The 12,121-nt window shown below is 51.3% G+C and overlaps 1 protein-coding gene across 2 annotated transcripts in view; it reads right to left on the bottom strand.

Annotated features, from left to right (window-relative positions):
* SF3A1 (splicing factor 3a subunit 1) overlaps nucleotides 1-12,121 on the bottom strand; it is a 22,783-nt gene continuing 10,662 nt past the window's right edge. The window contains exons 3-15 of one of the 2 annotated variants that reach the window (XM_016938735.4): nucleotides 10,776-11,033; nucleotides 8,646-8,720; nucleotides 8,041-8,191; nucleotides 7,533-7,726; nucleotides 6,536-6,653; nucleotides 6,036-6,221; nucleotides 4,970-5,091; nucleotides 4,629-4,874; nucleotides 3,526-3,733; nucleotides 2,862-3,016; nucleotides 1,484-1,585; nucleotides 1,299-1,370; nucleotides 1-527 (exon numbers count right to left, since the gene is read on the bottom strand). In XM_016938735.4, coding sequence (XP_016794224.1) covers nucleotides 426-527; nucleotides 1,299-1,370; nucleotides 1,484-1,585; nucleotides 2,862-3,016; nucleotides 3,526-3,733; nucleotides 4,629-4,874; nucleotides 4,970-5,091; nucleotides 6,036-6,221; nucleotides 6,536-6,653; nucleotides 7,533-7,726; nucleotides 8,041-8,191; nucleotides 8,646-8,720; nucleotides 10,776-11,033 — 1,989 coding nt within the window. In that variant the 3' untranslated portion in view covers nucleotides 1-425. 2 annotated transcript variants of the gene reach the window in all.

Consider the following 12,121-nt stretch of genomic DNA (forward strand, 5'->3'; position numbering starts at 1 on the left):
TTTAACTGATTTCACAAGAAGGGTCCGAATTTTATTAGACAACCCATGTCAAGGTACAAAATGATTAATGACAATATCAGCCATATTCTATTAGCCAAGTGCCACTTGTCACTATGAAACTATCCTGTAGGACATCCCTGGGCTCTCAGTTGCTAATGGACTGCTGAAGAAATGAATGTCCTCAAATCGAGACCCTAACACGAAGAGATTCCAGAGAGTGGCTTAGAAAACCCAGCTACTCTTACCAATGTGGGGAAAGGGTGAGGGGAATGAACCTCTGCAGGACAATTTGAATTCCCAAACTGAGTAAGAGCGAAACAAATATGCAGGCAAGGCAAAGCCTCAGGGGGGCTCCTGGGTCTGGGGCAGGGGGTGGGAGACAGGAGAGGCAAAATGGCAGGGACTTGACAGCAGGTTCCTCTTGTCTACTTCTTCCTCCCGCCTCTCTCCTTGAGGGCCAGGTGGATGACTGCGCCATTGGCCATGTTGTAGTAAGCCAGTGAGTTGGAATCTTTGATGAAGATACCCTGGAAAACAGACAGCGTGCCTTAGCGTGGGGCAACCCAGCCTTGGGCATACCGCTGCAACCTTACAACTGTGCACTTGGTCTGTTTGCACTCTGGACTTAGCAAATACAGGAGCTTGTGAGAAGGTAGGGTGTTGGGGACTGGAGGCCTCTCATTCCTCCCACTGTTTCCTTTCTTCCCACCAATTACGCTCCTCCCCTTTGTCAACATTTGACTCAAAAGCTCAACTCCCCAAAAAGTTGGCCCCTCGCCAACTCCATGGAGCTCTGACTCTGAAATCACAAGACCTTTAGGGATCACTTAGCCCAACAGCCTCAATGGATAGAGATAACTGAGGCCCAGAGCAGGCATTTGTTCAAGTTCAGAGAAGAAGAACGTTAACGCCTCTGTGTGACCTGGCATCAGGCGGGGCTAGACTATCACCTCCAAGTCAGGCTGCCTGAGGTCATACTGGCAGGGATGGCCCAACCACTGGATCAGGAACCCACCAGAGCATGCCTAAGTCTTGTCACTAAATCTCTATGCCCAGCCATTGAGACAAAGAATCTTACAGATCCCATACAAGACTCTACTGTGACCCCACCAGAGCCTTGCATTGTTGGGCACACCTGCCCCAACACTCCCAGCCAGCATCATGACTTCTAGGATGGATTCAGATGGCCACACCCAGATATCACTCCACTCCCCTTTTAGCTTCCATGAGAGATTTAGCTTCTGTGAAAGCAGGGATGTCAGGACCCAAGGGGCAGGTCTGTGGACAAACTGACTCACCTCATACTGTAGCTTCTGTTTCCCTGCAGGCATGCCTGTGGCTTCATGAATCTTCACCTTAATGACAGAGACCTGTGGGATCAAGCAGCGGTCATTCAACTCCTTGGTAAGGCCAGCTAGAGGAAGCTTTCCCCTGAATGCTTGGTTCCCATGCACCTGATGCCAGTTTCTGGCAGTACCCATACCTGGTCCGTGAGTGGGAGGGTGAAGACCAGCACCTGCCCATTCAGTTTCCATTCCGTCTTATCCTGCATGTTGGGCACCTGGACTTTGATGGACACTGGACCCTACAAAACAGGAGGTGGTCATTATGCCTAGGGAGCTCGCAGCCAATCAAGAACTATGCTCTGCTATCCCTAGGCCTGTCCAGACAATGTCACCTGTGCCTCTGGGCTCCTGGATTCTGGCCTGATTCACCACTGATACCCCTTGTGAGGTTGTACAAGTCACCCCCCTTTGCAAGATTAGGTTTCTTTTCTTTAAAACAATCTCTATCTTGTCTCTTGGTGAGTCTGGAGCTAAACTGAAGAACTTTAGTGAAAATACTCTGCACACCCCAAGGGAAAAGAATATGACCTGCAGGGTCAGAAGACCTGGATTCCCAACTCAGCTTCCCAGCTAACAAGGTTTGTCTGAGCCTCAATGTCATTATCCACCAGACAGGGTTCATGACTGTTTTGAGTATTGAGGGGAAGTGTCTGTAAAGTGCTTAGCTCTATCCTGGTACTTCAGTTAAGCGTTTAAGAAATGGGAACTATTATTTAAAAACAAACAGAGCGGGTGCGGTGGCTCACACCTGTAATCCCAGCACTTTGGGAGGCCAGCGTGGTGGATCACTTACGGCCAGGAGTTCGAGACAAGCCTGGACAACGTGGCGAAACCCCATCTCTACTAAAATACTAAAAATACAAAAATTAGCTGGGTGTGTGGTGCACACCTGTAATCCCAGCTACTCCGGAGGCTGAGGCATAACAATCACTTGAACCCGGGAGGCAGAGGTTGCAAAAACAAAACGAAACAATTTGGTCAAATACATTGGGGGAGCAGAGGCCGGGGCTGTTTCTGTCTCCTTACTGCAGCCTGACAGCTTCCCTAGCGATTGGCAGTGACAAGGTCCCCACCTCCCCTTATTCCAGGACCCCAACAGGATCCCACCCAACAGGCAGACCTCCTAAGGGCTAGAGCTGGGGAGGAAGGCCACAGTAAATTTTAAACCACCACACACAATTTCCTCCAGGTGTCTAGGGTCCCTCTCACACGTGAGTTGTGCTGCCCGTGCTGCTGGGTCTCCCGGTTGGCCTCTGTAAGTCTACACCAGAGGGACCACCACAGTCACCACCTCTGCCACCACTACCATCACCATCACCACCAATGCTCTCTGCTCCTCCAATTGTTGGCCCCACATTCACCGTGTGCTCAGAAGCCCTTAGATGCCTCCAACAGCTGACCTAGGCCCCAGAAGCCAAGACTGGGAGTGAAATAGGGTCAGTTTCGCAAGTGTACGACAGGGGCAGGACTGAACCCTCCAGCTAGAAACTTCAGCAGCATTCTGGGATTACATACCTTGTTTCTGCGCAGGAACTCCTCCTCTGGCATGAGGCTGTCCTCTGTCTTCAGTTTTTTGGAGGTGGGCTCATCTTCCATGGGAGGTGGGGGATGAACAGGGGGCATTGGGGCTGGAGCTGGGACAGGTGCCACAGGTGGAGCAGGCACAAAGGCTGCAAAGATAAGAATAAGCAGCCCCATGAGAGGGCAGAAGGGGCCCAGGACTCAGGGCTGATGAAAAGTTGAGAGGGAAGGTTGCAAAGGTTTCCTCTAGTCAGAGGTGTCAAGTGCTGTTCCCTGCTAAGTCTGGCAGCCAGCAGGTTCCCTGGCAGGGGGACCTGGGAGGCTGCCCAGATTGGACAGCAGAGGACTGCAGGAGGGGCAGGACTGATGGATGGAGCTAGTGCCAAGCAACAAGCATCTCTCAGGCCTCTGAGCCTGTTGGGGACCTGATCCCTGAATGCACAGACACTGGCTACACCATTTCAGCCTCTCATTTCTACCAGGAACGGTGGCTCCCAGCTCTAGGGTTGCAGATCTTTCAATGGGAAGCCAGGGCTCTCCTCTGGGCTGGATACCCTGCTGGAACAGCTGGCACTACCATCAGCCACTGCTCTGCTGACAGTACTTGGCCCGTGGTCCCTGAACTAATGGCCTGGAAAATGATGCAAGAGATACTGACCTGTTGGCACAATCATGGGGGGTGGGCGGGGGGCCATGATAGGAGGGGCCGAGGGAGGCATGGGCACCACGTTGATTCTGGGCGCGTGGATGATGGGCGGCATGGGGGCGATCACTGAGCCTGGGGGCAGCCGGACCACAGATGCCATTGGGGGCCGGGGCATGACGGGTACTGCGGAGACAACTGTAGTACGAACTGGAGGTGGCATCTGTGCAGGAAAGAGACCCACAGGTTACAGGAAGCCAAAGTTGGACTCCAAGGTCACAGACAGTTGGCAACTGGCTGCCTACAGCTCTGAGGATGGAGGTTAGACAACTACGTACTGGCCCCCTGGGACTGAGAAACTGTGGCCTACACTGGGCGTCCAATAGGAACTGAGCTGCTGAGAGCCCGAGGATGACACTCTCTCTACTTGGGACTTGGCGGGTCAAACTCGACCTGCTACTTTGGCAAACACTGAGAGAGTCACTAAAGAGGCTGAGACCTTGGCCGGGCACAGTGGCTCATGCCTGTAATCTCAGCACTTTGGGAAGCTGAGGCAGGCAGATCACCGGAGGTCGGGAGTTCGAGACCAGCCTGACCAACACGGAGAAACCTCATCTCTACTAAAAATACAAAATTAGCCGGGCATGGTGGCGCATCCCTGTAATCCCAGCTACTTGGGAGGCTGAGGCACGAGAATCACTTGACCTCGGGAGGCGGAGGTTGCGGTGAGCCAAGATCATGCCATTGCACTCCAGCCTGGGCGACAAGAGCAAAACTTCATCTCAAAAAAAAAAAAAAAAAAAAAGAGGCCGAGACCTCGACTAAGTCTCTCCTGGAGACAAGCCAGCAGTCCTCAAAGACCCAATAAGCCCTGCAGCCCTTCTCTGATGCCAACTGGTTTCTCATATTTGCCACTTACCTCCCTCCCTGTTCCAACCCTCCTCCACAAACAGATCAAGAGAGAGGTTCCCACTTGCATTTAAAGGGCTCTTTCTCTTTCAAACTGACCCACCCAACACTCAGGCCCCACTATAAGGCAGCTGCACGTCTCAGCCAACAGTGTCCGACCTCAAGAATGAAGCTCTAAAAAGTCAGTTCCAGGGTAGATGCTGGCTTACTGTGGGTGGTCGGGGCACTGAAGTGATGGGTGGGGCCGAGCTGGGGATGTTGGTGGCTGAAGATGGTGGCGGTGGCTGTTGAGGGATTTCATTGGGCTTGCTGGGGCCAATCTTCTCTTTAGTGTCATCCTCTGGCACCAGGCCTTTGGCCTTGTGAATGGCCTCAATCTGCTCCTGGAGGGTGATGTTGGCCTGGGCAGCCTGCTGGGTCCGGGCCATGCTGCCTGAGTGGCCATCCCAGGTCACCTGCAAGTGAAAGCAAAGCCACAATGCTTCTGGAACTAAGACCAAGTATGGAAGACGGGGGGCAGAGAAGGCACTAGGTTCCACTTTAGCCGCACCTTTTCCTCTGGCTTCTGGATCTCCTCCTCACCGATCTTCTTACCAATGGCTGTTTCCTCTACACCGAAGATGTCAGTACGCCGCTCAGCCAACTGCTTCAAGCTGCTCTCAATATCCAGACCTGTACAGTCACAAAACAGAGGCAGAGGATAGAAAGAGAAAATAAACCAGGTGTCCTGACAAGAGAGCAGCTTTTCTGGTGTGCAGGGAGGAGGCTGGTTCCATGGGATGAGGGTGACTCGGGGCCCCAACTCTTGTCCTCTGGGCTCGGGGAAAGCTGCCCAATCTAAGCCTATAAACCCAGTGCTTGGGCAACCCCTCTGACTTAGAAAAGAACGGTAGGCCAGGCACAGTGGCTCATGCTTGTAATCCCAGCACTTTGAGGGGCAAAGGCAGGAGGATCACATCTGAGGTCAGGAGTTCGAGACCAGCATGGCCAACATAGCGAAACCCCGTCTCTACTGAAAATACAAAAATTAGCCGGGTGTGGTGGTGCGTGCCTGTAATCCCAGCTACTTGGGAGGCTGAGGCAGGAGAACTGCTTGAACGTGAGAGGCGGAAGTTGCAGTAGCCAACATGGAGCCACTGCACTCCAGCCTGGGAGACAGAGTGAAACTCCGTCATTCATAAATAAAACACATAAATAAATAAGATGGTGAGTTAGAGAGGGCAACTGTGTGGAAAGGGCCACATGGTGTAAGTGGCAGAGTCAAAACTAGAAGCCCAGTCTCCTACCTGTGGCACAGTTCCTGCCCCATTCCAAAGAGCTCATGGTACTCCAGCCATCAGTGCTCTCCTTCTAAACAGCCACAGGAAGCCCTTCCAGCTAAAGCCAGAGCTTGCTCTGGGATGTCAACAGGCACATGGCATCTCCTTCAGTGTCTGCCTTTGGGGAATTTCTATGGGGAGTTCTTCTGGAAAGTGGGGAGTTCTCTTGCAATATCACAGAGTGCAACTCTCCTCAAAAGCTTTTGTTGACCTCAATTGTTGCTTTCTATGTTTGCTTAGAAGAAGATGGCTGTAATTCGGAGACTACCATGGGCTCTCCTGGAACCCCCACCTCACCTGGTGCGTACACCTCATCATCGCTCTGCTTCTCACGGATGGAGCGATCCCGCTGCTCCAGCCAGCGAGGGTCAAGAAGTCCAATGCGCATGTGTTCCTGCATTTTGCTGGCGGGGATCTTCTCCCCAGTAATGGGGGACACAAGATACTCATCTGGAGCAGGGGCTGGAGGCAAGGGCTTGGAGGCTAAAAGGAAACAGATGTTTCAGTAAGAACACTGGTGGGCAGCCACCTGAGTTAAGAGGGTGGTATTTCATGCGTGCATCATTCATCAAGGCATCTATTCAGTGCCACTCTTGTACCTGGCACTGTGAAAGGCACTAGGGCACCAGAGATGACTGGGCCCTGTTCCCACCATGAAACCTGTAACAGACGGGCTTGCAATGCTTTTACAATAAGCTGCACCTCAAGCCCTCCTAGAAAGATGGGTGTGAGGAACACATGAGGGCACACAGGACCTTCCTGGGCAGCCCGAGGGTTGGGAAGCAGGCCCTCCCTACCTTTGGGATCATAATCCTTGCGGACAATGACTTGGTCTGGAGTTGGGGGCAGAGGTGGAGGCATGGGTGTCTCTGGGGGTGGGGGCACTTTCTGCCCTTCTTCTTCATCATCTGAACCCTGAAAAGCAAAGCAATGGCAGGATTCAGAGAGGGGCTGAGGCCACCTCCCTGTAGCTGAGCCTGGCAGCTCTCTGGGTGGCAAGGAGCCTTGGCCTCTGCCAGCCAGCATCCATGTGCTAAGCCTCCCAGGGCAGCTGAGGCCAGCCGGCAGCAAGCCAAGCTGCTTCCTCACAGCATGAATGGGAGTGCTGAGGCCATGGTCCTAGCACTCCTCCCAGGCATTTCCAGCAGCTGGCACCAGGCAGTCCCAAGAGGCCAAGGGCACTTAACATGCCGGGGGGGGACAGTGCCAAGGGGGCGAGGGGTGGGGGCGGCGAGTCGCCAATCAATGGTAGCCGCTCACACAGCAATGCTGGGAGGGAAAGAAAAAGTCATTTCCCACAGACAGGGGCCCTTTCTTCTCAGGCTGTGCACAAATTATTTCCGAGTGGGGGAGAACAGTCTGGTGCTGGAGACTCCATGCCTGCTTAGAGGGCCTGGCTTGAAGGGGGTAGGGATGCCTGAAAGGAAGCGTGGGCTACATTTAGAAAAGCTCTGGGAGCTTGGAGCCCAGCTGAGAGCTCAAAACACAACAGGGTAATGCAGTGAGTTCCCTGAGGGCTGGCACGAGGCAGTGAGAGCAGGCTGTCCGGGCCAGGGAGGCGGCCACAGAACAGGTCAGCACAGCTTTTAGATCCTTGCCTATGAATGAATCTTTGTTGCCGGAGCTGGAAAGAGGCTCTGTGCTGCCTGGGCTTGGGCAGCTGTATGGCCTTGTTCAGGACCCACGCCTCCTTTCAAGGCTCACAGGGGAGCTGGATCTGACTGGTGGAGAGCACTTCGACCTCCTGGGGCTTCAGGGGAAAAGGTCATCCTGCAGGCCTGCCCAGCAGCTTACCTCATCCATATCTTGTACTTGGGTGTCCTGGTCCAGCTGGGAAGGAGGCTCCTCCGCCTTCTCCTGTTTGTCATCCTCCTCATCAGACTCGACCTCCATCTCAACTTCCTCACTCTCCCCAAACTTTTCATAGCGCTCCTGAATGAGGATTCGGGCCCCCAGCTCCTCTGGCGTGGTGGGGGGAGGGAAGTTCCCTAGAGGGTGAGCCAGAGGCAAAGGTATTCCTTATCAAAGACCCACCTATTTGCCCTGTCTGAGCTCCCCAAGGGCTGGGGCTATGTCTGTTTTCTCTCCAGCTATCTCCAGAGGCCCATCTAGGGTCTGGCAAGTATGTATTGAATCTAAGTTGGGCAAAGTGGTAGAACTGAAGTCTTTTGGGAGCAGGGAGGAGACAGCACTGATAAAGCCCTCTGAGAGATTCTACTGCTCTCTGGGAACACCTGCACCAGGTTTCCCGGGAAGTCTGAGTTCCTGGCTCCCCATCTGGAGTCACTCCTCACAGACCTACCTTGCTCATTGGGTTGGAAGTCCACTGTTTCCACCACCACAAAATCATGCCAGTCGATCTGAGCATAGGCCACCCGCTCCTTCTCCTTCTCCTCTTCTTCCTTCTTCCTCTCACGTTCCTGGAATTTGGCCCATTCCACTCGGTAACACACCTGCAGAGATGGGAAACAGCTTGGTGCTACGCTGAAGCAGGGTCTGCTCCTGATGAGGCTACCACCTCCAGGGCTTTCATCAAAGTCAGCGCCTCCTTCGGAACAGAATGGAAGTATGGTTCCAAACTATGGCATTTGCACCTGGTTCCACCCAGGTGCAGAGTTTGGACAGAATGAAAATTCCACCCTCTGATCTGCTTGGGAGCTGGCCTTCTGTCTTCTAGCTAGAGTGGAAAAGAGGGAGATACATTGAGGCTGAGAGCAAAGCAGAAAGTTGTGGTATGTTGGGAAGCATCCGGACTCCAGGTTTCTTTGGCCTTTGTAGCCAACAAAGCCTTTTCTCCCACCATTCCCATGACTGGAACATAACAAGGTCCTGCCTCAGAGACTGTTTTCAAACATAAAACAGAACCAACCACCAGTAACTGGTTGCAAGAAATGCTATTCAGTTTACCTGATCCAAAACTTCTCGGGGGTTTTCAGCCTCTTTCTTGAGCTTTGAAAATAAACCTTTGGGTGGAATCAAGATCTGAAATACAGAAGAGTTAAAGCAACTGTCAGTGCTTTACAACGCAGTACAAAGAGGCAGCCTTCCTGGGCCTGTGATAAAGCACAGGAGATGAGGAAGCATGGGATTCTGTGTCCCAATCCCAGCTCCACTTGGCTGTGGGACTTAGGGCAAGTTACTTAACCTCAGTAACTTGATTTCCTTCTCCAAAATAATGGCACCACCACTCAAAGTTGGCACCATGAACTTAAAAAGGTGGCTTCGAGGATTAGCAGGAAAGCATGCAAAGCACTAGCCGATTACCCAGAACACGGTCAGTATGAGACGTCTGCTTTCATGACACTGACCTGCTCTCATCCTTTCGAAAACACTACGCAGGTCCCCCCTGACTATCCTATTCAGAACCGCAGCGTACCTGCCCCACCTCCCTCTATTTCTGCTCCCTGCTTTCTCTCTATAGTATTTAGCACCATGTAACAGACACTGACAATGCACTTGACTCCTCCTCACTAGACTAGAAACTCCATGAAGACAGGGATTTCTCTTTTGTTCACGATTACATCTCCAGCCCCCTGAATAATGTCTGATAATGTATACTTACTGAGAGAACAAATGCTGCCTTTGTTCTAAACAGCCCCAACAGCTTCTACTGCCACTGGCAAAGTGGCTCGGCCCTATGCCAATCCTCCTTCCACCTCTACCCCAAGAATCTATCTGCTCAGTCTTCCATGGCTAGAAACAGACAGCAGGAACCTCCAGTTACAGTGGTAAATGCCAATACCCAAGTTCTGAAGAAAAAAACAGGAAAGTAACAGAATAAAAAGTGATCTGGGACCTTTAACCCTGGAAGCAGTCCACTGGGAGAAATTAATCCAGGGTTCATTTAAAATTGATATTGCATATTTATAGAAACCCTTGGGCCTTGGGCCTTGAATGACTGTTATTTTAGCTACCATACTAGCTTCCGGATTTGGTCATTTTCTAAACACACACATTTAAAAAATTCTAATTATGTACTTAAAAGTGAGTAGAGTTAGGAAATTCTCAAGTCCTTTCAAGTCAGATCTTTGAGGTGTTGTTTCTGGATATGAAGAAGAGATGTACAGACCATCCCACTGTAAAGGGAAGGAAAACAACCTCCATGACATGTGTAGCAAGAAAAATGTGCCACAGGCAAAGCTGTCAGTGCACTTTGCAATAAATTAATAATCTGATTATTTTAAATGCCAGAACTGACTTGTCCTGATTCTTGATTGCAGCTCTGTCAAATGATACTTGAGTTCTTAGGGTCTGGAGTAAAAATGCCAGAGCTCAAGCCCCAGCCCTGCCACCTCCTAGCTATGTGACCCTGGCCATGCTAACTTCACTGCACCTCAATTTTCTCTTCTGTAAAGTGAACATAGCAATAGTGGCTACCTTATAGGCTACTGGAGATTAAATGAGAAGATGCTGCATACATAATTTCTTAGTGATGTTAGTTATACTGACTTACATGACATCAAAGTGTCTCTCAACACCTATTTAAATGCTGTTTCCAATTTAAGGCACTTTATAAGCTAAAGAACCAAAGTTTTAGGGTCAAATGTGGTTTAAATCTCAGCATAGTACTTACTAGCTGACAGACCTTGAGTACGTGACTTCACCTTTCTGAGCCTGTTTCTGCTTCTCAAACATGGGGGGAAAACACCTCATGGCTTCTTGTGAGGACTAAGTTAGGTAAAAGGAGGCAACTGTTAAAGGTTGGCTTCTTCTCAGGGCCTTACTAGGCAACTGAAAATGGAAACACACTTAAAAGCAGCAAGCACCACGTGGCCTTGTCACATAGCAGGCAATCGCCTAATGGTAGTTAGCAAGCATGTATTTCCCTTCTCTTTAGAAACCAGCAGTCTGTGTTGCACTTAAAGAAATAACTGAATAGAAATCAAGGTTTTACATTAAACTGGGATTCAAAACATTTGCTCAGAGGCCCCATGGAGAAGCGATGTCCTTGTAGACAGTGAGTGGACACAGTGCTTCCAAGCATAAGATGTTTTCCTTTCCTGGGCCCAGGACCCCAGCCCCATCCTGCCCAGGCACCTTGGTGTACTGTTCCACTAGCTTCGTGAAGTAGTTGAAGAGGCTGTGCTGTGGGCGGAGAAAGTCAAACTGGTAGTTGCGCTGCTCTTTCTGCATCAGCTGGGTCAGAAACTGGCGCCCATTCCTGGCCACAAACTGAGCCGTCAGCTTCACCACATCCAAGTCGAAGGCTGAGATAGAGGGAGGATCAGCAATGAACTCAAACTCAGGAGGAGGCTCTTTGGGCACGATGGTCTCTTGGATTACTTGGGCTTGGACCTAAGATGCAAAGGGAGTATGAGGCGAGAGGCACAGGGGTGAACAGGCTCCAGGGGAGGGGAGGGGACATGGGCATGCACCCCTCAGCAGGATGCCGTGAACCTCTAGACTTCTGTTAATTATGCACACACCACTAGCACTTGGTGTGAGAGAATTCTAAATCACAAGAGCATTGATTTCCCAGCCAACTATGGCCTCAACTTCCTGAATGGCTGAGTGAGAACCATTCCCCTCTGTATCTTTGCTCCTGCCTTGAAATTGAGGGCCAAAACTGGGTGACAGAAGATCCCACAGGAATAGGACTTATTAAATCCCATCCAAGAGGGATGGATGTGCAGAAGGCCTACATGTGTGCAGAAAACCCCACTGTACAAAGTGTTTCCATGACCTCCGCATGAACCATGAGGTAGCACAGGTACTGTGAATCCTCTTTACAGATGAAGAAACTGAGGTAGCCTGAGGTCCTAGGCCTCATTGCAACGCGAGGTCTTAGAACCTGACTTCAACCTTTATAGCCCACTGCAAAAGGAGGGACTGCCTTTTCCACCATGGTTCAGGAGTGCAGAAGGCAGGTCTGGACAGGAGGAAAAACATGTCAGCCTCTCTCTTCATTCATAACCCTAATAGTCCCTAGTGCTGGGCCTCAGCACAGGGAAGGTGGTATCAGGGGAGGCCAGATGGAGGGGTCCTGGGAAGAAGAGATAGAAGGGAAGGGATGGCACAAGGAGGAGCCCACAGGCCACACTGCATCCTTCAGCACAGCCAAGTAGGAAGTGCTGCCCTCACATCACGGCACTGCCCTCACACCCTGAGCAAGGCCTTGAATAAATCACACGTCCCCCAACTCTCAGGTTCCTCATACAGCCTCTGTGAGGAGTCAATGAGACAAGACTCCTGAAGTACCAAGCACAGAGCTTGACAAGCAGTGCTCGGGAAATGCCAACTAACATCAGTACTTTGCTGTCTGGGCCTCGGTCTGCCTCTGAGAGATGGGGATAACGACCTCACTTCTCTCCGTGGGTGGTTGTGAGGTTTGGAGTTAATTGTGTACTCCCTCCCTATCCCTGTTTCCCTCTCAAGCCCTGCAT

Source organism: Pan troglodytes, chromosome 23 (genome assembly GCF_028858775.2).
Source record: "Pan troglodytes isolate AG18354 chromosome 23, NHGRI_mPanTro3-v2.0_pri, whole genome shotgun sequence".
Lineage (NCBI taxonomy): Eukaryota > Metazoa > Chordata > Mammalia > Primates > Hominidae > Pan > Pan troglodytes.